This window comes from Corvus moneduloides, chromosome 1, assembly GCF_009650955.1.
Source record: "Corvus moneduloides isolate bCorMon1 chromosome 1, bCorMon1.pri, whole genome shotgun sequence".
Taxonomy (NCBI): domain Eukaryota; kingdom Metazoa; phylum Chordata; class Aves; order Passeriformes; family Corvidae; genus Corvus; species Corvus moneduloides.
In genome coordinates this window covers 47,982,558-48,008,259 of record NC_045476.1, presented here as the reverse complement: position 1 = coordinate 48,008,259, position 25,702 = coordinate 47,982,558, and the positions used below count along the sequence as shown (strand labels likewise).

Here is a 25,702-nt window from a genome sequence, read left to right as displayed (position 1 = left end):
TAAACTTATCAGCTTTCTTGTTTGACTCTTTGAAAATGTAAAACTCTGGGCAAAATTCTGGGCCAGCTCTAGAAATCCAGACTCACTGAATTCAGGTTTGCAAACATTTTCAGAGCTGTAGGTGAGAAATGTGAGATGATGTGTTTTGAAGGAGACCTTCCACTGAGTCACAAACAGCTCTGGCTTTTCAGCCTTTGTTTTCAAATATGAAAATTTTTAGCAAGCATTTGAAATGAGTTCAAGCATTCAGTTATGAAATGTTTGGGAAATGGCTTTTAGAATGTCGTACAGGGGTCACATTGCCTTTTCTTATATAATCCACAGGAATGGTGAAGATGGTGGTATTTAGCAGCTATCTTCAGCTTAAGTCTTTAAAATACTGTCTGTGTCAGGGAGTTATCACTGTAATTTTCCTAGACAACTGGCAAAAAGGCTAAAACATACACAGAATCACCTTCTGAGCACTATCTTACTGGAAAACCTATTTCCTTTTGCTTAGACAGTGTGATCCAATGGATTTCCAGTGCACAGTCCATTCCATTGTCTTCTGGTGATGAAGAAAAAGCAAGCAGCAGTTCCTGGACTCCTCAGTAGCTATTTTTTGAGTCTTGTATATTAAAACTGTAAGTTAGATGAGTTGAAAATGAGCAGTGTTCAAGGGTTGAAGGGTAATATTGCTCTTCTTTAATGCTGACACCCAGGAGCTAGCTGTTCTTGAGAAAAGGATTGGGGTGCTACTTGTTCAGGCTGGGTCCTGACCCTCTGCTCTGTCCTTCAACTCAACATTGCTTAGGTTATAAACCTATCCCACTGACAGCCACTTTGTAGGCAAAAGCTGCTGTGTGGAGGACAGTGCTCAGAATTAGCAGTTCTCCATGTGCAGCTAGGTTGTTGCTCAAGGATGCCTGCCCGCCCTGTTTCATTCAGTGCTTAGCTGAAACTCCTGCCTGAATTATGTTTTGCCTCCTTGAATGAAGTTATCTATTTGGCTGGGTCACACCATTATACAGGAGGATCAATTATTTATTACTTAGTAAAAGGAGCATTGTGGCTCCTCAGATGGAGTGAGAACTTTGCCAAGGCATTTCAGAAGCATGTGGTACTCTAAAGGAATGGTATGTAATTTCCCCAGGATGGCTCCACACCACATTTAATTAGTGTGACTGGAAGCGTGTACATCTGGATGATTGTCTGGTAGCATTATCAAATATAGTGCAGCTTGTTTGTTTTTCTCTCCATTTCCTCCAGTCAGAAAAGAAGCCGAGCCAAACATATCCCACTTTTACAACTGAGAATTCACCCCCATCACCACTACCACTACCATATAACCTCAGTAAGATTTTTAGCCTGACTCTTCTGAAATGGCTTACAATTTTTAGTACCCATATTTGGATGTACAGCCAGGAATCCTTTAATTGGATACAATTTTCTGCAGATGCTGAGCTCCCCTCTTCTGAAGAATAGATCCTGCAACGCTATCTGGACTTTCTGGACTTGAGTATGCAGTCATTATTCTCTCTTACTGATACACATGTCTTTCTCTCCTGTTTCCAGCTACCAAATAATTGTTCTTTGGTCTTGCAATTCTTCTAATGGTACTCATCATGTAACTATTTTCTGTATTGGTTAAAGTATCTTGATTATGATTTCTTGTCATTTTTGTGAGTTTGAAATGCATGCTACTCTAAAGTCCTGTGGAGTTCTTTTACAAAAAACCCCTCTTCTGCTCTGTCACTGCTGTGTTACATTGCCTTCGTAAGCACACTCTGTTGTCTCTCTGAAAGCTATTCCCCTCTTGTCACTTCTAAGCACTATGTAGTTGTTGAAGGTCTTTGTCCTGTTTTACATGTAAGGCAGAAGAATGTGAAGTAATTTGATCAAAGTCATGCAGTAAATGTGTAGAAGAGTGAGGAAAAGGATGGCTGTGCAGTTTGCTGTGTACCTGACCTGTAGAACACCTTTGCAGTCCAAGGAGTTATGTTTCTGATCTTTTCCACTGTCCCTGTCCTGGGAAGTTGTATGTCCAAGCTCCCTACCAGCTTGCTTACTTGTTCTTTTTCCCATTAACAATAGCTCTTCTTCCAGAGATCTCCATCTGTGTTTAAGACCAAGTCACATTCCTTTATCAGTGGACAGTCAACTCTGTTTCTTGCAAAAGGACCACTATTGATTTATCTTTCTTCTAAGCATGTTTATTCTCCTAGTCTTAATTTTTTTTTCCTGCCTGTCTGCCACTTGCTGAAGCTAACGCAGAGGTGGACAAGGGCAGCTTCTCCTCAACCAGACTGCTTACCAGCTTTGAGGATTGAGAGGACACGTTCTTGTAATGTCTCTTTGTCTGTAGCCCTTGCTGTACTCAGTAGAAGTGAACTTCCTTTAGCTAGAAGCGTATTTAAGTTTTTTACCTTCTGTGTAGACAGTCTGTTGGCCTTTCTAAAGCTTAACTTTTTAAACTCTTATGGCTACAAAGATTATTAATTTTTGCCTGAATGCTTCCAAATTACGTGCCTAATTCTATTTAAGTTCTTTCAGTCTAAGATCTAAACTAGCTCTCCTCTCCCAAAGCATCAACCTAAAATTGGTTGATGCAATTGTGGATCCTGCAAAACTGCATTATTGCCTTTGTGATATACTTCCCAGGAGACCTGGTGAATTAACTTGATATCTTGGTGTTCCTTTTATGATTTTCACCAATCAAAATGATTTTCCTACCAGCTCACTGGAAAACCCACTTCACTGGTTAAACCTATGATCTCTCGTATGTCGCAAACGGTTTGTCTGGGTGCTTTTTGAGACCACCATTAGCCTTCACTCCTGGACCCTTCCTAGCCTTTTGTTTGAGTGCCCATGTAGTCTGCCTGGCCCAACACAGCTGGCACAGTGGGTTGGGGGTAAGAGAATATTTAGGAGATGCATTTTATTACCAGGGTAGCAGCATTTCCACTTGACTTCTTAGTAGAAAAGTTAAGCCTGCTGGTTTTCTGCCTGAAACTGCCTGAATGGAAAATCGCTGGCTGTTTTGTTGCTACCATCCTTGCTCTCTTTACCAACGGCTCTGTCTAAAAAATGTTCTGGTCATTGAATGCAGTCAACAGCTAGTGCTGTAACTCATGCATGATGCCAATAACTTATGCCAGTGAAATCAATGATGAGAATTTCAAAGAAGCTTTAAATAAAATATAACAAATTTAAATGCCGAAGCGCTGTCTCTGTGTATTTGCTATTAACAGATTATAAATGGTTTGCATAGTGTTGAAAAGCCTAGTGCCTTCAGTTAGCCATATCAAAGGCTTGTTTAAAGCAATTCCTGGAGGATTGCCGCCCTCCCCCCTCCCAGCTTTCTGTTTCATGATGGATAAAAACAAAACTCCTTACAATAAAGAAAGGAAAACCAGGTTTTCAGCTACCCTCTGACTGGCCTCCAGATCTGGCAGCTGCTTTTGGACGTCTAATTGCTTGTCCTGCAAAAGTTGACATGCACCTACTTTGAGAAGGTTCTTTGAGTACCCACTTAGTATGTGCACTCTGATTTACAGAAATGAAATTATAGTGCTAGAAAAACTCAAGTAGAGCTTATAATTTTGTTTCTTTGAATTTTTTACCTATTTTTTTAAACTTTTCTGGTCTTCTGAATTCGTAGATAAGTACTAGATGCAGGGAAACAGTGCAAAATAATGGACAAGGAACTGGACTGGGAGAAAAGAGCCATTGCCTTGAGTCCTGATATTTGGCTGAACAAATCACTTTCTCTCTTTCTTCTTTCCACTTTCCTTGTTTTGTCTCTGGACTCTGAAGCTTGTGGGCAAGTGTTGTCCATCAATGTGTTTATACAGGTTTTAGCACAATAAGGCCTTGATTACGACTAAGGCCTTTAGGAATTACACCTAGTAAGTATCCTGGCAAATTTCTTTTCTTCTTTTCATGTTTCTTACCAGCCCTTCTCCATTTGAAATGCATGGCGAGCTCCCTTGTTTACAGCAATCTAATGGGACCATAATTCTGTCCCCAAGATAACATTACAGATATAAGCCAGTTTTGCCTTAGACAAAGTTCTATGGAGAATGTATTTTCTTATAAACATGCTTTTTATAAAAGGGTTTGTTGTTTTGTGTTTATTGGTGTTCCATCTGCTCTAGAGAATACATTTGAGAAAAACTAGCTCCAGCATGGCATATAATGTTTCATTAGCAGGCATAACCTTGTTTATTTGCTTTTTAAAATTGTATTTAGAAAAGGAAATCAGTTTGCACCATTGACATGCTGCCAGGTTCCTGTTTATAAATGTCACAATAGGCAACTTAGAAGAAATGAAATAGTCAGTTTATGGCTTTTGCATGAAGAATGAGAGAACTGGGTAGAGCCAGGGAGCCAGTTGTACTCCCCCTGTTTTTTAGCCTCCCAATTAGCAGGACTTAATGTGGTGTTAGCACTCAGGGTTAGCAGTGCAAAACACCCTGAGTGACCCAAACTGGGCTTTGCACACTTAGTGTTACTGAAGTTTAGTTGAACAGAAGAAGCTCTTTGTTCTATGTTGCTTTAGTGGCTATCTTGGACAAGTAATTGTGCATGAAACAAGCAACCCTGAGGAAAAATGGGAAATATCTGTAGGAAACTTCAAGACATAAGCATGCAATCTGATGTCATCTTTTCCCATAGAGAAGCTATTTCCTTTCAAACTCTGGTGAGACCAATCTTCCAAAGTTTCCTTCTTCTTTAAAATATGTTCCTTTATATCACTTTTTTTCCTTAGCTCTAGTAAGTGGTTTATCATGGGTACCTCTGCATATATATATATACAGCATGTATTGCTTACTCTCTGTGTAAAGAAGGCTTTGGGTGTTACAAGCATAGTCTGGACAGACATGCTGTAAAGGGCATGAGAAGGGTAGTGGGGGAAGAGGGGAGGGAATTGTGGAAGACAAGGGTCATCTTTCAGTATTCATTTCTACTGATAATTAGAGGGCACCACTGAATGACTGTAATTAGATCATGTCAAAAAAATTAAGATAAAAGACCAAAAATTCTAAGTATCCTGCATTTTGTTCATAGTATCAGAGGAGTCAGAGCATTTGCTTAAACCAGTAGCCAAAGTGGAGGGCAGGCAGGGAGGTTTCTCCTGCCCGTGGAAGAAGTTCATGGGCATTTGCCCGTGAAGGTGCGAGGAAGGGACCGGGGGAGGTGGCAGTGCTCCCTGGGTGCCCGAGGGGCAGAGGCCCAGCGGGGGCAGCCAGAGGTTGGCCTGCAGCACGAGCAGCATTGCAGAGATTTTGTGCAGGGCTGTCATCCTTCAGGCAGCGGCCTTAAGAGGATTAGTAGTGCTTAAATTGGCCCTTTGGACTTTGTGTTATAGTGGTGACTGCTAGAGCCTTGAGATGGCTTATACCTGGCTTAGCACTTCATATGTCTGTCCTGTGTCTTGTGCCACGCTGCTTAGCAGTGCCATGTAGTTTGCTGGAGATTAGCAGATGAGGTTTGCATCACTCAGTGTATCTCAGAAAGTCTTTCTGATAACATAGGAACAACTATTGAAAGAAAACAGGACAAAAAAATTATTTATGAGGGTTTTTTTTTTTTTTTTTGGTTTGTACCTCTTGAGGAGCAGCCAGAAAGTCTACGTTTAAGAATAATCCCTCCTAATTTAAAACAACAAGGAAGTTTCCCTGCGTGTTCCAACACAGATATTTAGGATAAAAGTTTTCAAAGCTCCTGCCAGCCCCAGTACACAAGTCTGATCCATTAATTAACAGTAATTGTCTAAGGCTCCAAAAACAGAAGACATTTTGAAAAAAAGACAAGGATTACTGAAGTTCATAGATACCTTTAGAAATGTTATCTTTTTTGTCAATAAATTCTAGTCACGGTGCTCCAAAGCCGTATTTGGGTGGCAGTTAAACTCTGGTCTGTGAACTGCTGGTGGTCGCAAAGCTGTGGTAAGTCATCTGCATCTGGTCTGTGGAACCATCTTGCCTTAATTACACAATTTATGATAAGAGCACAGAGTGCTCTGTGTGAAATTCAGAGGGTTGACAGAGGTCTGTGATCCAAAAAATTGGAAGCCAGTGGCTGAGACTGATAAGTACAGATTCAAAGCTTTATGATTTCAGTGAGAGCAATGTTTCCCTTCTTTCCCCATCTGCCTATCATTACTTGTCATTCTTGAGTAAGGAGTTTAATTTTTCTTTACATTTTTACCCCTTTGGAGATCAGGTTGATAACATTTGACTGAGCAGTCGTGCCTGGGGTTCAAGAAGTCAGATATACCCATACTGCTCCTGGCCTTTCAGTCTCCAGTGTGGTGTGGATAGCTAGCTGGGTCCAGTTCGGGGGGAGACTTTGGATGGGGGGCTTGGGGGCAGGGAAGAGTCTTTCTCCATTCTGGGCTATATCATGCCTGCTGTTTCTTGTAATGTGCCATTTTTATCAGGTAGCTGTTAAGTGAGCATTTGCCTTTCTTTGAAATATTTTGAGGAATAGATCCTTTGGCATCGGTTCTGTATTTTTGTGTCAGCCTCATTCAGTGACTTCATACCTCTTGCTAAGTAGGGGAGTTAAATGGATTTTAGCAGTCTGCAATAAGATCTTCATAGTGCTTTGTCCTTATGCTTAATGTTACTACACAGCATTTTCCAGAAGTTCCTTTCTGTGTCCTCTTTTTTTCTGCTTTAATGCTTTTCCTCATTCAAGCTCTACAGATGTTACAGTTTAAAAAGAAGAGGAAAAGGTATTGCATTTCAGTCTCCACCAAGTTTACACTCACCCATCTCTTGCATAATGGAACTTTGTCCTTTTTTTTTTTTTAATTTAAATCTTGATAATAGACTTTCTTTTTCCTGTAAACCTTCAATTACATTAGTAACATAATTCATTTTTTATCTCTGTTTTCTTCCCTAATTCCTCATCTGTGTTTACTGGCCTTGAGTGGGCAGCAAGCTTAGTTCTGTGCTTATGGCAGTTTAGATTTTGTATGCCAGTTACAGATGAAACTGTTGTGATGGGCTGGTGTGAGGGTGTTTTCCTTCCACATTGATCTGAACAATGAGAAAATAAATGAATTGGTGCTGTTTCTGGGGAGACGTGCTAAATTTTGTTTTGGGACTATCTTTTTCTTCTGTCAGGAGAGAATTCATAGAGCCTCAGTAATTTTGATGGAGATGATATATGGTTAAAATAATTTTGAAGCCTGCCATTATTTGCCACATTTAATGTATAAGTTTCTTTACAATGATGTCTTCCAAGTTTTTAAGCTGGCAGGTTCTTTGGTTGTGTAAGCAGTATATGCAGTGTGTCACTGGAGGCTTCCACTCGTGTTTTTTATATATTGTGAAGTTAGGATCTCAGTAATCAGGCAAGATATTACTGTGCACTTCTTAAAAGCATATATGAAACTGCCATTTAAATGTGTTTTTTCTTAGAATATTTGTCCTTGTTAAAATATATTGATATGTATTATGTTAATATATGTTAATATATGTTAATATATATTGAATAGACAGTCTGTATAAATTCTAAAGTACTATTGTATATTTGATTTCTCTCTAATTTTTTTAAGTTGATGCTTTTTTCTTGAACTATGGGAAAATATTTTAAGTTGCTATGCAGCAAAATATAGATGCATGATTTTTTGCATAAAAAAAAGACGTGCAAAACCTGTTTTTTAGTGTTTAAATTACCTACATTTTTATTTCATTTTTTTAATGGAAAATACCTTCTGACTTAGGAATTTATGTTATAGTTTGCAGAATACCTTTATGTAGAATTGGTTGTAGGTTACAGCTCTATTGATCTGAAAGCTTACATGGAACAATCCTGAATGGTCTGCAGTTTGTGTAAAACTGGTGTTTGCAATTTTTAGTAAGCCTCACAGTTAAAAAATAATAGTAGGAAAATAAAAACAGACTTTGGTTCAGAAACTAGATCTTATAGTTTAAAACCACAAAGAAGCTCTGTTTGAAATTCAGAACGTTACCGTAGATCATAAAGGATGGATCAGTTGTCTCCATCCTTTGAGTTCAGTAGATGGTGGTTAACTTCAGGTGGTGCTGTGTGAAATGCATGGGTGTTACTCTGGAAGAACCAGGGTTCAGGGGAAACGGTGACTGCCTGGGCGTATTTTGCCTGTGTCTGTGTAGCTGTCATTTCTCTGCTGAGCTTGCCAACAGGGTGTGTGTTCTTGTGGAGTGATGTGTAATCCTCTCCACCAGAACATGGAAGCATGACTACAAGAGGTTTTTAGCCTTTAGAAAAAATAAGTGTGTTGCCTATCCAAACTTAAATGGTTGCACGTGGGAGAAAAATGCTCAAATGTTTTCTTCTAAGTCTGAAGCTAAAATGGGTCATGAAGTATAACTGGGGAGAAGTTAAGATGATGATGATCTGTACACTTTCCTCCTGCAGCCGGAAGGGTTGAGAATGAGCACGTTGATTTAAAAGCAGTTTGAGGATATGATTTGTTGCTTTTTGGTTTATTTGTTTGAATGTTAATACTGTTGGAGAGTACTGCATGAGCACATGGGCAAGGCAAGCATTTCTATAAAAGCTCTTCAGTGTTATAATCCTAGTTTCTGCTTCAGTGGGAGTGACTGGAAACTTTAGTGAGGATGAAATTTAGTCCTAAAGGACATAAATTCCTCTTCATATATTGGATCTTAATTAAGATTCACTAAATAAATCTTAAGGCATGTCTTTTGTGTCTCTGCAGCTCCTGACATATGGGTGGCCTGTTCCCTGTGCGAACACTTAGGTTCAGTTTAATAAAATAGATAATAATGATGAGCTCATATGCCCTCTTCTAATGCTGAAGCACCGTTGAGAAGATGCCTGAGAAAACTCTGAGTGTGTGTGGCTGTCATACTCTCAGATTATGGACGGATCTTGGGAATATTAAAAGCAGAGGCAGAGCTCAGTCATTGCTGTGTCATTGCTCCCGTAGACTTCTCTGAGCTGGAATGCTGGGAGCTCTACACCTAGTATCAAATAATTTTTACCATCTGCTTAAGAGATGGAGAATAATGAAAAGGGGAGTCAAAGGAGATGTTATTCACGGATGCCTGGTAGAAGAGCATGAAGAGCTCCTTAAAAGTAGAGCTGGAAGCAACCTAACCAAACAACAATTCAACTAGAAAGTGGAGGTCTCAGTTTCAACCAATATTGCTGAATTTTTCCTCTTTCTATAAGGGCCCAAAGTCAAGTCTGCAAGGAGCTTGTTAATATTCTATCCAGATCCATTCAGAATCAGATGCAGAGCTCAACACATCAAAACCATTTTGGGAGTTCTGAAGACTGCCTGCATCACACGTGCAACGAGCCTAGTCTTGCTGTGCTGGTGATACAGAGTCATTCTGCATGTCATGATGCATACGGCGAGATCAGATAGGCTTAGTGTCAGATCTACTGTGCATTACCTTCCTGCTGTCTTTCAAAGCATACTTATTGTCCTTAAAGTATGAACTTGCTTGAACTTCTCTGTAGATTCACAAGCATCTCAGTGATGTAAATTATTCTGAGATTGCCTAATCCTTTTCTTATGAATGTCAGAGTCATGCTGAGTTTGACATTTTGTTGGGAAACCTTAGGCTTTCACTTGGTGACATAGTACACGCTTGCCCAACAACAGTGCTTGCATTACTGAGAAGAATGGACATCTGAAAGCATTGACAGGTTTTCACTCTGCTTTTACTTTCCATGCATCACATACTCAGCCTACTTTTTGAAAAGATGCAGTTTATTGGAAATTGTTAAAACTTTGAAACAGTGCTGGAAGTTTATGCATGTAAGGTAACAATTACACTGTCTTATGGGCAAACAAAATTTTCCATATCCATCATAATTCATCTGTTTGTACCTTAGAGAGCTCTGTAATTATAGGAGAAAATGGAAAGAGAAGGAAAAGAGAAAGGAAATACTTAATCTAGCAGCACAGGAATCTGATATAAAATCTTTAAGTTCTGCCCTGCCATGGTACAACAAAGTCCAGTAAAACTCTGGGCAAGTGCCAGGGTACCACTTGTCTAAGGCTTGTGATGGATTTCCATCCTGTCCATTCCCCAGCCTTGCAGACTCATAGCACCGTACATACTTCCTTTAGAGATCACTTTAGGAAGTGGTAGTGTTAAAATATTTGCTGCACATGGATAGATATTAGATCTGTTTTTGCAAAATCTGGCCATGATCAAAAGCATCATTGCAGGCTTGAATCCTGAGCTAGATTTGGCTGTATATATATATATTTTTTAACTGAACAGGTTTTCCATCAGAAACCAGTAATCTGTTGAAGAAGTGACATTTTAATAGGAAAGTGGTAGATGAGGGAGAACTTCTTTGGAGAAGTTTTCATATATCTAAGGTTATTGCCATGCTACTGTGCTATGAAATATTACAGTTAAGGTCCTTGGTCTGGCTTCCTCTTGTAATTCATGCTCCTTAAGTGAATACTTAAGTGAATAAGGAGCTTCTAGACCTGATTCATAATGGGTAAATTATTTACTGGAAGAGGAACTCAAAGGTGGGTCCTCTTCATTCCAGGTGAGGTGGTCTAACCATGCAGCTGTAGGCAGCACCTCTGCCTCTTTATGTGTTAATAAAGACCAGAACAACTCCTGTAAAAGAAACAGAGATCCCTGTGTCTACACTGTCCTGGGAAATCACATGAAATATATAAAATTGGGAGATGAGGGGATAATAGCTAATGCCTTCAATTGGGGTCCCCTAATTATTTGCTCTCCTTTTCCATGAAAGGTTATTATTTGTTTGGCTCATAATACAATCTTTCTTTTAGATCTGGGATTCAGTGTCTTGTCTGCTTCTTCTGTTTTCCACATTTGATCAGAGCTCTGAGTTTCCTTTCTCACCAGATTTATCTACAAATACTTTGTGGTGGTTGTGTGTGCTTCCTAGACAAATTGACTCATAAATTGGAATTTTGAATGAAATATAACTTTGCTTTTAAATCCCTAGTACTGCAGTGGTTAGGAAGGTGCTTTGTGTGAGTCTTAGTGGCTGTGTACATACTAGGATTATTTTTCTCGTTTTCCTCAGCCTAGCATAAGGTGACAATGGAAAGTTTCTTTTCCTCTTGCTGCTAACAATTCACACGTTGATGCCTGATAGGAAAAATAATGCTCTCAAGGTTACCATATTTTTCATATGCATGCACTGTGGCTTATCTCTGGCTTGAGAGTTTTGTTTGTTTTTAAACGCAGGCCAAGTCAAACCCTACGGTTTAGCAGCAGTGTGTTTTGTGTACAGGCCTAACAGGAGAGCAGTCCTGTTCCATGATTTCTTCCTTAGCAGTATCCCAGTCTCTTGGGTTGTTTGCTCAGTGGATATGAGTTATCTGTGGACTTCTTTTTTTTAAGAAATTTTTAAGATCTCTGAGTTACCTGAAGCAAAGGTTATATATGGGCAAATACAGTGTTATTCTAAGCCTCTGGGATATTATTGCTCTACCAAATCTATGGAGGCTAATAGAAATGGCTGTTTCATGATGTGCTGTGTACTGTTTGTTACTTTGGGACTGTAAAACTTGATTTGCTTGTCATTCTAAACAGACACAGTACACAGTAAACAGCTCACGCAGTAAATCCAGGTGTCCTGCACTCATATCGTATTAATTTAGGAGAAATATGTGCTAAATATCCCCATTATAAATCACAAGACACAATCACAGAAGAACAATTAGTCAACTTGTGGGTATTTTTCCATTTATATTGCCCTGTGAAAGTAAATATTTATTTTTCATTTCTTTATTGTTGGTTATAACAAGATCTATTGGCTTGGGATTTACCAGGAGCCAGTAACTTTTCATGTTGTTGATACTTTCAGATTTCTAATAGTATTCCTGTAGAACAGAAAACCAAGATAAGACATTTATTTCTTGTACTTTTCTTCCACCATCTCCCATTTCCCTTCTTTTTGCAGAATATCTCCATGCATAACACGGTTGGAGGAGCAATGGCGGGACCTGGATCCCACCAGCTGACAAACACAAGGATGCCAAACCATGACACCAGCGTTGTGATTCAACAAGCCATGCCATCTCCACAGTCCAGTTCTGTCATTACACAAGCACCTTCCACAAATCGGCAGATTGGGTGAGTCCATTTCCATTTTCTCATTTCTCTGGTTCTGTCTCCTGCAGCTGCCCGTCGGACCAGATGTTGTCCTCATGGTTCTTAAGGTCCAGCTACATGCAGGACCAGATGTTGTTCTCGTGGTTTTTGAGGTTACAGAGTTTGCACTTGACCCTGCCAACATAATCAAGGATGCCTGCAGCACACGTTGCAGACTATGGGGAATGGCCAGGTTAGTCCAAATGTGGCACCCCGCTTCAAAAAGGATGGAATGCTCTACTTACTGGGAAGTCCTGCTTTCTCCATCCACTTTTTTGTTTTTATCTTATGATCATACTTCATGGTTTTTTTATAACTGCTCTGGGAAGAAAGACAAAGTGTTTGTGGAGCTGATCCTTTAACTTCCTTCAGTGGGAATTCTGGGTGTTCTATGGGATTGAGCTATTTCCTATGTCCTCTGGTTAACTGAGGAATGCTGGAAGACAAAAAGGCCGTCGAGATAAATAGAGTTTGTCACAGTGTGAACAGCTGGTCAGTTTGTGATGATAGATCCATATTTATTACCATAAATTGACAGTATGAATGCTTATTGTATTGGCTTGAATGCCAATTGAGTGCTAATGTTTGGAGAACTGTGTGAACAAAACCATCCATGTTCAGCATACCTGGTTACTTCCAGCAAGTATGAGATCCTCATAAGTCACAAGAACATGTTTTTAATTGTACAGTAACTGCTTTGATGGCTTGAGGGTACAGTTTTTCAACACACAGCTCTGAGAATTTTGCATGAAAATGTATGGATAAAAAGATATATATTAGTGGACTAAGAAAGAAGCAGCAGTCTAGATTTGTTGTCTGTCATTGTAATTTGGGCACATCCATTATTTGATAAGTGTGAAAGCAGTCTCTGTCCCCAGTCATTGTCTAAATAATTGATGATCAACTTACAGTCTTTTCAAAATAAAACCAAAAGGTGAAATCGTGGCATTGACAATTGAAAATCCAGTTATTCTTGAGTTTTCTTTCAAGATTCTTGGTGTAGACCACAGGCTCTGTATCTCCTGTGGTAGCTGGGATGGCCCATGGCACTGAGCTCCGTGTTATCCAGCCATTCACAGAACACAGATTCCATCTGCTGCCCTAGTTTTGTGCTCCTGGCCAAGCTCCTCTATTTTGCTTTTTACTACTATTTCAGGATTTGGTTCTTAATATATAAATCTGGTAAGATGGGTCAGGTAAACGTATTTGATGGATGTGCCCTTTGTATATGTTACATGTTGACAAAACACAGTGTTCACTGAGATTTCACATGCAGTACCATTTGCCTGTGAATCCAGCAAAATTGTTGGCTTCTATGTGTCCCATTCTGCTCAAAGACAGGGGGCTGGGAGAGAGGGAGGGAGGAAGAAACAGTTTCTTTTTCAGTTTTAGAAAGAAAAACATTAACTAATGCCATTATTTGCGTTAAGGATGATTAAGCTCCTGTTCAAATTGTGACTTAATAGGTCTAGTGGTAATTATGATCCTAATTAAAAGCATAAAAAAACCCCAAACAACTTTTAATACTCAGTGGTGAGGTGTTTTATGTAAGACTGTACTTGGCTTCCAAACAATTGTTTCTATATAATGAGAAAAAAACTGCATGTGGTTTTGCAAGACCCTGTCAGTCAGGTTTTAGGTTTGTGTTGGTTCAGGGCCACAGTGATTAGAATCTCCAAAGTTGGAGAGGTTGAGGATAAAAAGGCCTTTTCCTAGTCAGTGGTGTGTCTCATTTGGGAAACTTTGTCATGACATATCTTAATTCTTCCCTGTGACTGAATCACACAAATGTTTCCTAAGTCTGAGTCTAAAGCTGCTTTATTGGGAGGCATTTGTCAGCATTTTAGTCTCTGTGCGAGTTGGTGTGTGAATGAGACTTAGGGTGTTACCTCCAGCATACTCTGTTCCCCATTCTTCCCTCTTCCTAGGAGGTTTTGTTTCTTGTCCATGGTGTGTCCCAGGAGATAACTGCCGTATTTTCAACTTCCTCTACTTGCCAAAGTATTGAGCATCCTTGTTTGTCTTCTCTTCCTTCAGTCTGTGGTGTCTGTTTTACTTACTCAAAGAACATATCTTGTCATTTCCATTTATCTTCATCTTATCCTTCTAAATATGCTAAGAATTATATCCACGACTCATACTTGAGGAATACAGCCTGGACAATGGTTTTAGTATTAAACAACTGAAAAAAAATCCAGATGAATTCAGAAAATGTTTGAGTTCCTCAAAGTTTGGTGGTTTTGATTTGGCCTTGCAAAGTTGAGATTGTTCAGCTATTTAACTAGCCCAAATTCTGAGGTGCTCAAATAGTAAGTTTTGGTTGAGTTCCCCTTTTTAAAAAAATCATCTGAAGCTGCCTCAAAGGGTAGATGAGTCCTTACCATGAAGAATTGTGCCAGGGAAAATGCCTTTTAATGAGCAGTAAAACCAGCAGAAAGAAACTGGGCAAAACTCTCACTGAGTTCTGTAAGAGTAGGATCAAGCCCTGAAGGTTATATAGAACCATCTTGTAGCAATATTCTGATTTTTATCACAACCACAAATATTTTAGTGTCAGACTATGGCCAAGCCACCTGCAAATGTTTATGATGGCCTTGCTCCAATGAAAACAGGGAACAGCAATGAAAGTCTTCATTTAGCCCCTGTTTGTAGGCTGTGCTCTAGTAACAGAGAATGGGACCCACCTGTGCCCGCACACAGCTCTTTTCATGGTGAGGAGTGGGCGAGTTTGTAGCTGCTGACATTCCCAAGGGATGTAATTTTTCCCTACTTTTGTTTCTCCTTCTCTTTCTTTTCCCTCTCCCTCTAACCTTTTCCCTTCCTCCCTCCCTCTCTCCCTCCATGCCTCTCTTTTTCCCTATCCCCTACTCTGGGGGCTTACATATAAAATGAGATATTGACACAAGGCATGGGAAAACATAAGAGAATGTGCATTGTTGGGCAAGCCTTACTGGCACAGTGTATATCCACACATTGTTTCAGGTATTAAGCTCCAACTACTACTGAACAGGCACCCAGCCAGATTAATCAGATAAAGAGAAGAGCATGAAGGTTATTAACTTAAAAAATAAGACAGGGTGAAGTCCCACTTTCCTACCACTGTGTTCCTTTTGTTGAGAACAAACAGCAACATTACCATTCCAGCAAGCTGGCAGGTTGGTGTAAAGGTCCCAGATAGTATTTATGTGGTGAGGCAGTCTCTAACCTCCTTGCCATCCCTCCTCCCTCCCTGCCAAGCCTTCAGCATGTGGGAGGAATGCTGGAACTAGTAACTACTTGTGCTGATGAAAAATCAGTTGAGGAACATTTAGCAGTGAAGGGTGTCTTTGGCTGATTAATAGCACATCATTTCAAGATAAGATACACGGAGGAAAAGCAGTATGGCATATGGAGGAAGGCAAGAAAAAATGATATAAGACATACATTTGTCAAAGGTATAGAAAAGCAGATAAGCTGAATCGGCTCAAGATATGGGACTCTGAACTAGGCTGTACGATAGCAGTGATAGTCTTCTTTTTAAAATAACTCCTTTTTTTTTCTGTGACTGAGTATACAGTAGTGTGTGAGAAAATTCTGGTCAGACAAATTGGTGACAACACAGCGTGCTGCTTGCTCTATCTGGACACATCTTGTGCTAGGAAAGATGTATTTTTCAGACTATCAAATACAGTTGGTAGCTGCAACCTAACAGCTCAGTGTTCACAGAGAAGGTAACCTGCTCTCAAGCTAGTTTTTCAAGCTATTAGTGGACATAACTAGTAATTATTCCTGTTTGAAACTCACTGGTACGGCTCTGCAGCTGATAAAGAACATGGGTGGATGGAGGATTGTCACAGATGCAGCAAGCTGTTAACATTGTACTAAATGGAGAGTGAGAGTGCGTCCAGTTTCAGTGAACTCAGGCTCCAAAGTGGACATAGAGCACTAACCATGTGATGTAGATTATCTGTTTTTAAAGTGTTGTAGAGCATTTTAATTGAGATAAGATGGTCTTCTGGCACAACACCAAAAGGGAGAAATTGCAACCAGATTTGGTGAAATGCAAGCAGGTAGGAGAAAGCAACAAAAGGGGTTTGGAAGATGCCTCTGGTGCCTTGACATACTGAAGAATCATGGTACCAGTGGGAGAACAGATTTTCAGTCCCCACATGCAGCATTCATTTTAACATCTATACATCGCCTTACTGTTCCTCTCTCTTTCCTCTCATGATGCCACATGTGTCTCTCTGGTTCCAGTTTATCATCTTTTCAGGGGTTTGAATGCTTTTCAAACAGAGGGGCATGGGAAATGGAGTAGTCAGAAAAACTGACTACTCCATGCCTGTAGTGGGACTAACAGGTTTGGCGGCCTTGGCCGTTTGGAAAATGAAAGAAAACTTCTCGGTCTTAATTGGAGGGCCTCAGATGGCAGAAGGACAGATCTGTCCTGTGTCCTGGCAAACACGGGATTTTCACCATAGCACAAGCTATCTGAGACTGCAACTGCTGTTGAGTTCTCAGAGTATCCTGCTATCATCCTTCATATCTTAAGGAAACAGAGAAGACTCCTGTAAGAGGCAATCACAGGCAGAAACCCTTCCCTAATGCGGCTAGTTCTGGAAGGCACTTGGAATAGGTGGGTGACTGAGAAGGGTCTTTGTACATCCTCGAGAAAGTCTCTCTTTAAGCTCTTAGTAAGGTGGTGGAGTGTGTGGCATCAAAGAGGCCATGGAATGATGTGCTTTTATTAAATTCAAAGACTAGTTCCCTTTCCAGGAAATCTGTGATGAAAGCCTGTGTTCCAACTCATGTATTTGAACTGAAGTACCACAGTATGTTGTGAGATGAGAAGAAACGTGCAGTGAGAGATGAAGTAGCTAATGACCAGTCAGTCCTTGATGAAGTCCATTCCATAGCCTTGGTTGTGCAGGATGTAAGAACATCAGTTAGATCACTGGAAAGGGGAGGAAAAGGAAGAGGTGGGAAGAGAAATCATCTGACAGTGTCATTCTGTCCAAATTTTATTTTTTCTTGTCTTTGTACTAAAGGTTTGGCTTTAATTCCTGTTTAATGGTCCTGCTTGTTTTTCTTCTGTTTATGCTAAGACATGTTTTCTGTAGTCCCTTCTACCACACTGACCTTGGCCAGCCTTGACATGGAATCCCATCAAGCTACACGTGAGCAGCAGCCACAAGTCTCTGGGAAGCTCAGGTGAAGTACTTAGGAAATTATTACAAGTGCACCATTCCCAGAAACAAGTTGTCTCATAGCTTAGCTTAATAGAGAGGGTGATGAGGGAGGAAATGAGCTGGACTCTCTCAAGCTGTTCATCTCTTTTAGCAAGCTGCTGCCCAGGTCCACACACTGACCTGCAGGCTCTGTCTGTGATGTTTAGAAGCTCTGTCTGCTCTCCAACCTCCTCTGTTGTTGTTTGCATTGCATGTTCAGGACTTGCTGACTCAATTTTTCCCTATAATGCTGAGTCAGGAAGAAAAAAAGCAAACAGCACCTGCCTGTGTGTCAGGCACAGCACAAACAGGTGGTTGTTCACAACATCTCTCTTCTGTCCTCAAGAACATACTCCTCTGCCTTACCAAAAACGCTTTCTTGCTGTAAGGTCAGGTCTAGGAAGGGGCTGGAAAGTTCTGACATATATCAAGGTGACTTTTGAGGGACTGAAAGGAGGATCATTAGCCAGGTAATAAACAGCCTGTCAACCTGAAATGAAGAGAGTTTAGTGTGTTTCTTACCTGACTTGATGTCAACTATTATCCTGAAAGTTATGCACTTGTTATACGTGTTGGTTAAATTTATTAATGAACATAATATTTTACACCTCATACTTTCTACTTGACAGAAGTCCTAAGTTTGTTAGAAATGTTGTTTCTACAACACCAAAACCAAAAAGTGTAAGGGATATTGTGTGACTGGCTGCCCACTGACTCTTACTAGGATTGTTGTCTTGTGTTATGAGAAGAAACAAGCCCTCTCTCTCCTGAAGGTGGGTTGAGATAGGCAGTGAATCCATGCTTGAGCCAATTCTCATGCAAGTGATTTCTAAGAAATGGATCATGATGGTTTTGTCCTGAAAAGCTTGTCCCATGCAAGAACTATAGGAAAACAAGGTCAGAATAGTGTACTACACCCATAATTATATCTGAACAGAAATACTGAGCTTTCATAGGCGTTGGTTGGCTCTCACATCAGAGAAAGTCATAAATAGGACTTACATATGATATACAGAACTTGGAGAATCTATCATTGATTCCTTAATTTTAGTGGTTGGTATCTCTTACATACCTCCTGTATATATATAATACACACCGTATAAATCTTCTTTAAAGGTGTCATCAAAATTTATGGGCAGAGCTTCTGATTTATATGACTCTTTGAACTAAAACAGATGTAAAATCATTTTCGGATGGAAGAGGATCTCAGAATTGCAGTGGGTTTGATATGACGGATCAAGCTTCCCTTAGACCAGAAAAAGATCATTAGGGCTCTGCATAGCCGAATCACATAGCTCTGCTCTTCATCACAGGTTTGTGCTTAACATGCCCCAATGCATGATTCCAGTATGTGTTTTATCCAAGTGTCAGCCTGTTTGACAGGTAACTAAGCCTCAGTAAAACACTAACTCAAACAATACAGACTTTGTTTGGTGTAAGAGAATAATTTGCAGGTTCCAGAGAAGTAGCAAGATTTGGGATGCTGTCTTACACCATGTCAGTTCAGAGAACGGCTTAAAGCTTTGTTGGGGGTAGCACAATGGCTGTAATGACTAACAAGTGAAGACCTTCATATGAGAAGAACTCTGATAAAAGATTAGTTGCCCACTGAGAAATTATGTTTGTATCTGTTTCAATAAGATAATCGGCACTGATGTGCTGAACAGGGAACACGTCGATTTTACATGGTTTGTGTTGCCAGTGTCTTTTTTGAACACTTTCAAAGGAATATAGAAGCATACTATAAGTTAGTAAAGTGTTAATGCTTTGGGTTTTTCTTTTCTTTTTCTTTTTCTTTTTCTTTTTCTTTTTCTTTTTCTTTTTCTTGTTCTTGTTCTTTTTCTTTTTCTTTTTCTTTTTTTTTAAGCTGGTACCTGGCTGCAAACCAATTACAATCGTTCAGAGGAAAGCGCCTGAGGGAAAACACAGGAATTACAGACTTTGTGTAAAGTGTATGGATCTTATTTTACCGCCTGTAAAAGTAGGCCTCCTTATTAATTGATGAGTTGAGTTTTCAAAATCATTGGTACAGTATAGTCCCATTTAGGCCATATATATGGTTCTATTTATACTTATGGACAGGCCAAATATGCATTTGAAAAAGAAAAACAACCAAACCAAAAAAAAAACCCCCAAACCACCAACCATTTGAATCAAAGGCATGGACAAATCTAAGATGACAACATCACCAAAAATAATTCTTTACAAAAATGAAATTATGCTTGATTTAGAAGGAAAAAAATAATTTAAATAAATCTGTCATTTTGGAGACCTTCTAACAAAGTTCCATGTAGTAAACCATAAATTTGAATTCTCTTAGCAACATTTAGTAAAAAATTGCTGAGTTGAACAAGGAACTGATGGCTAGACAGAACCTGCAGGTAGATTGGGAGCGCAGAAAAAGTGTTCCTTGGAAGAAGGAACAAATTAGAGAGTGTGTTTTAGAAACATTTGCTGCTATGAGCATCTGTGTTCTGCCAACAGAGACGTTTATTCTGAGCTCACATAAATGAAGTGGAATTTTGCCAGTAAAAGAAGGGGTTGTGTTACTCTAGTTGTAGGATCCAGGTCCTAATTGGTTTATGAAATGAAGGGGGCAATCTTTGAGCTATTACCAGTTTCCTCTGCTGCAAGTGAAGTGAATCGCAGCTGTTCTGATAGGGTCCATAAAACTTGGTGAGGTAATAAAATGTTTGCAGTGAACAATTCTCAAAATGAGTGAAATCCAAATCCCTAGCTTATTTGACAGTATTAAGAGAATTGATTGTACTTCCTGGGGAATTCTGAATATTATGTTACTTTTATCTAGTTCTTTAACTATAAGATCCAGGCTCGCTGGTGCTGTAAATGTAAGGGCTCAAAGTAACATTCTTCTTTTTTAACCCTACAGATAGAAATGCAGTATGTACGTATATACATGTGTGATACAAGAAAAAGCTACGCTTGTTCTTAATTTTCTAATGTTTCTTGCTTGTACTTTTTACTTCTTTATACTTTTCTGTCCCCCCATCTCTTGCTCTGTTTTGGTGAGATTTAAAAAAAGAAAAAAGAAAGCATGGTTAGCATCAAATGATCCTATACAGAAATACTTGTAGCGCTCCTTCCTAGTCACATTATTTCTTTAACGGAAACAATAACTTTTGATCTTTTAAGTTTTCTTCAAGCAACTTAAAATTTTCTAAACCTGGTTAGAAGTCAGATATGGTAATTCTAACTTCTTAGCAGAGCAGTTGTTCTGAACCATTTGTTCAGTTCATAGTGGTTTTGACCTAAAGATCTTTGATGTGGATTCAAGTCCAAACTGACATTTTTGGTATCGTTGTATACATTGAGGAATTCACAGTTTTCCTTGAAAGCCATTCAGTGTTTTTATAGAGTTCTGTTGTTCTTCTCAGCATTTTCAGAATTAAGTATTTTTATGTGGGGCTTGGATGTCTTTAAACTTCTTTTGTTTTTCCTCTTTTTTCTCCCCATTATAGAAATGTCTGTGATTTCCCAGGCAAAGACAGGATGATTGCACCTTTGATAGTAAAATGATCTAAAAAGGATACAAATAGAGAACATAATGAGAAATTTCTTGGAGTAATGAATTGGGTTTCCAGGTTGATTAAGTCTCAGCTGGTTGGGCTTGCTGCTCACACTGCTGTGAGTATCCCCTTTCACACCTGAAGCTGGACACTTAGCACAACATCAAAGCTCCCCCCTTTATATCAGTCCTTGTGTAACACATGTTGCTCATCATATCTCAGACAGGCTGTTGCCTTAAGTGTCTGGAGAGTGACCAGCCAGCACTTCAGCCACAAGGTGCTGCTTGATGGGCCTCTGATCCTTTAAGCACTTTGGAAGGAAGTGCTGGCAACAGTGGAATATCTGGCTTCCTTTTCTGACAGGTGGTTGCTCATGCCATATGTCCCTGGCTTGTAACATTCAGTAGGGTTGTCCCAGGTATGCCATAGGAAGATGCGCAAGAGATGCACAGATCTGAATGGTGATGGTCTCCTGGAGCTTCTGGGCGGAGCTTCATGCAGAAAGCTTTTCTGACATACTCAGGGCTAAAGCTTGTATTGTCAGCAAGTGGTTTTGAGCTGTTATTAGCAACTGTCCCGGGAGAGATGAACTGCTGACTTAATGTGCCTGAAGGAATCTCTCTTTGGGCATGCTGGACTTCATTAATTCATCATTGTTGTTGTGAGTTGTCAATGTAGCTTTTTTGGGCAGCAGATGTAAATTAACATAATGAAAGTGGGCAAAAGGCAGCAGTAGTTTTAAAATACTCAAACAAGAAGGTCTGTTAAGCTCAACAGTCTGTTGTGGATGACTGAGTCTGGTTGAAATACAACTACAACATTTGAAGATGTGAACTGTAGCTGATAACCAAAGGAGACCAAATTTGAACTGATTTCATATTATTTTACTCAATTTGTGCTTGTTTCAAGTGTTTTGTCTGAGATTATATGGCACAGGTTATACCAAATCCAGACTGACGATATGTAATCTGTAGATGCCAACTGGAGCCTATCAATACATACACCAAATGGAAGAGTTGTGTGGAAAACTTAACCTCTTTATAATTAATTTCCTTCTTATTCTGTTTTAGTCTCTTCTTTCTCTGCAGTCTGTTCCAGGATCACAGAGGAAAGAGACGTAGAGTGTTGTTGAATTTTTCTGATCCGTAGGGAATTAAAATAGGAAGCAGAATAATATTTCTACTGTGAAGTAGCAAAGGAAGTTGAAAGAAAACAGTCAGTGAGTTTCCGTTGTGCCATACTAAATGGATGTGGAGAAAGATATGGATTCTGGGCTCCATGACAGGAAAGAAAATCCATACTTTCTTCCAAATTTTCCTCTGGCCTCTATATTGTTCTATTGTTCCAATAAGAAATCTGTGACTCAGAGGATTTATTCAAAATCTATATAAAACATAATAGGCATAGTTCATTCCAGAAGCCATCAAGTGAAACTGTATTTCTCTGTGGGGAAAGCTGGGGTCCCTTCCAGTCTGATCTTTTTCTGTACACAGCCTGGTAACATGGAACTTTTTTGTTGCACGTTAATGCAACATCAAGGCTTGTGGGACCCTAAGTCCTATAAAGCAAATGCTAGAAACAATAGTGGACACAAGCAGAACCCATAAATGCAGAGAGAAGCAAAAACCTGTATGTGAAAGAAAAGAGGGATTGAGAAGAAAAGAGAACAAAAGCACAATCTGCAATCAAAAGGTGTCAGGTCTTCATTATCAAATATTGCTTTTAGCAACCGTTTAAAATACGGTGAGCCTATCCCATATTTCAAACCTCAAGGGAAAAAAAAATCAGTTTTTGTTTTGGAAGAAGCATCCTTGGAAATGTTCAATTTTCCTTATGACCAACTTGGGAAGCTGTAAGCTGTGTCCTTGAAGACAGTGTAAATGACTCCAAGCCAAAAAAAAACGATTCTATGTTGACAATAAAACCCCACTACTGAGGTATACATTTCCTTCTTACTCCTCCTGCTTGCCCATTAGACGAACAGGAAAGTAGACACGCCCCTGCCATGTTTACAGGCCTTGCCTTGTTATTTGTATGATGGACAGAGAGCTAAGAGCTGCATTGCCAACACTTCTTATTGGAAAAACCTGGAAATAATTAAGGGACCTCATTTGTTATTGCTCGTACATTCACTGGTGGAAATTACTTGGGAGAACAGTTCTACTGGTACAGAACAGTGCTCAGTAACAGAACTGTAGAAAAATGACAAAGACAAAAACAGCTTTGGGGAATGGGATGTAAAATATTATCCTAAAAAAATTTGCTACATTGGTTTTGAAAGGTTTTTTGTATGTGCGTGTGTGTTTTCTAGTAGAGAAAATAGAATGTAATTTGCCTGAACTAGAGGATGACTTGTAATGTTTTTACTTGTTACTGATTTATTTACTTGAATGAAAGTTATGAACTACAGTGGAAGTTTCAGTTGAGTAACATTCAATATTGTGTTATGTTATTTTATTACTGGGTCTGCTGAGTGTTCCTTTATTTGGTGTCTTCTTCCAAGAGCTATGAGCACTGTGAATCTTTTTCATGTTACTTTTTCAAAATCAAGGCTGTGCATTTCAAAACCAAGAAAACCAGCTACCCAGGCAAAGGGACTTTTAATATTTCAGCACACTGATCCTTTTCTACCTACATTTCTCCTGAGCTGTCTGCTTAATTCCAGATCTGCTCCGACAGGCCGATACAGGTCTTTGTTTACAAGTCGGGCCACAGGATATGAGGCGAGTGTACCTATTGTACAGTGCCTTTCTTCTTGTTGGGATATGATGTGCTTTTCTGGGTGGGAAGTGGCAGTAGTGTTGTTTCACTCGAGTAAGGCATATGGCAGAACACAGTGCAACAGAGAGGAGGGTCGATGAGTGAATGAGGAGCCATTAAGGCAAAGCAGTCTATTGTCAAAAGAAAAAAATCAACAATTCCAAATCAGCTTAAGACCATTATCTGAAGATTTCAGGCTTTGTTGGAATTTCTGTTTGCAGTTGCTTCTCTTCTATGTAGCGTGTGTTGGATGCATTCTTTGTTGTAACATTTGCTGTGACAGTGTGAGGCATACATATGTTTGCATGCTCATGCAGTTTTCCAGGAGATGTGATCGCTTAGAGTTGCACCTACATGCTCTTGTTCCCTCCGCTCCTCTTGTTTTGCAGAGTTGCAAGGGGACACAATCTTTTACTATAAGTTGTGACACTTCTACTCCCAGTTCAGTGGTGGCTCCAGGGTTCAAACTTGCAGCCTAATAATGAACCAGGGTGAAGGGCTGTTACTGTCAAGTATAAAGCCATGTACTGTAACTGAGGGTAATCAGTTTGGATCGCGTTTGCAGATTCTTTGTATTAGCTTTATCAGGTTGGGCCATCAGAGAGCAGATAGACAGGTAAGACCAAAAGACCTCTGAACCCAATTAAAGTTGTACCACAAAGAAATCAAATTCATGTGGTTTACATTTCAGAAAGTTACATTTGGTGGGCTGTACTTACTTTTATTCTGTAACCTAATGCAGACCATGTGAACATTTGAAACGCTTTTAACAGTTAACCAGCTCAAATAACACAGAACCAGAGCAGCAATAAAGAATGAATTAAGAATGATTGCAACTAAAGCCAAATTTTTTTCCCTCATAAAGAAATATAAATGGCTGATATATTTAAAAACTACCATATATATAGTAATTTTGTCTTCAGATTTTAGCATGACGATAGCTATTGTCTTATCTTTTAAAATAAATGTTTGGTTTAAAAAGCAATCCTAAACCCACAGACTTTTTTTTATTTGCAGAGTTTTGGGATGAGTTTGGATGTGGTGTGGAACCACTGATAGTCCCATTGATGCACACAGTTTGGGAATTGGTCATACAGCTCTGAGATAATCTCGAGGAGCTGACATTTAAAATACTTGGCACAATAAGAGCATGAGCACGAGAGGATTAAAAAACCAGGTATTTTATTTGCTGTCCACTTTCTTAAAAACCCATAGATGTCTGTGCAGCTTTTCATTTGCAAATACTTCTTGCTTGCTGACATTAGATAGGCCTTATATGTGGAGCAAATAGAGGTTCAGCTGCTGCAGACTATGTGTTCAGTTTTCCTATTTGCTAAACAAAGAGTCTGAATGAAAGTCCTGAAGCCTCCAGGAGACTAAGCTAGAGGTGGACAGTGCTAAATGTGCCTGTGTCCTGCATCTAACTTCAGGAAAGTGATGCGGTTTACATACAAATGGAAGAAAAGTGACTGGCTTTCCTAGCAGCAGAATCATTCAGTGGCAGCAGTTTCCTCATTTTTGCTCTGTAACAATGAGTTTTCTGGACTTTAAGAGATCTTCTTGGTGTTTGGGAAAGAGATCAGGCCTACACTTCTTGCCTATGTGTTACATTCTGTCCTCAAGAAAGAAGTTCCTACAGCCCCAGCTCTTTCCTAGGGTCTCCAAGACACTGAAGTGCAAATCTCGTGCCATTCTGCTTTCTGGCACAGAGCCACCTGGCTATCAGCAACCAAGCTCAGCTTCCTGGCTCTGGAGCATGATTGCTATCCAGGGTGGATATAGTTCCTTTCCTTCAGCAGCTGTCCTGATGTGCCTGTGTACAACAGCTTTCCTCACTGCTCCTTGTGTGGAGCAGGCTGCTCTCCTGTCCATGTCCCCCCTTTTCCCATAAGCTTTTGGGGCTGATCTGGCAGAGAGGACATTCAGGCCTGGGGCTCTCAATTTGGCCAGATTGAAAGCTAAGGTTATGTATCATCCAGACTCTTTTGTGGCTGCTGTTCTTCCCATGGGCCACAGAAGCTGTCCTTCTCTCCCTGAGCTGAGCACCTTGAAGATCTGTTGTCTTGCTTACTTTTCAGAAGCAGACAAGTAGAGAGGAAAG

The 25,702-nt window shown here is 39.7% G+C and overlaps 1 protein-coding gene across 6 annotated transcripts in view; it reads left to right on the top strand.

Annotated features, from left to right (window-relative positions):
- The window catches only part of CREB5 (cAMP responsive element binding protein 5), a 258,063-nt gene that overhangs the window by 71,263 nt on the left and 161,098 nt on the right, over window positions 1-25,702 (top strand). For all 6 annotated transcript variants that reach the window (XR_004240139.1, XM_032109033.1, XM_032108995.1 and 3 more), the window contains one exon: window positions 11,917-12,089. Coding sequence is in view for 5 of the 6 variants with exons in the window: in XM_032108995.1 (XP_031964886.1) it covers window positions 11,917-12,089 (173 nt within the window). In the remaining variant the exon portion in view is untranslated. The remainder of the gene's footprint in view (window positions 1-11,916; window positions 12,090-25,702) is intronic.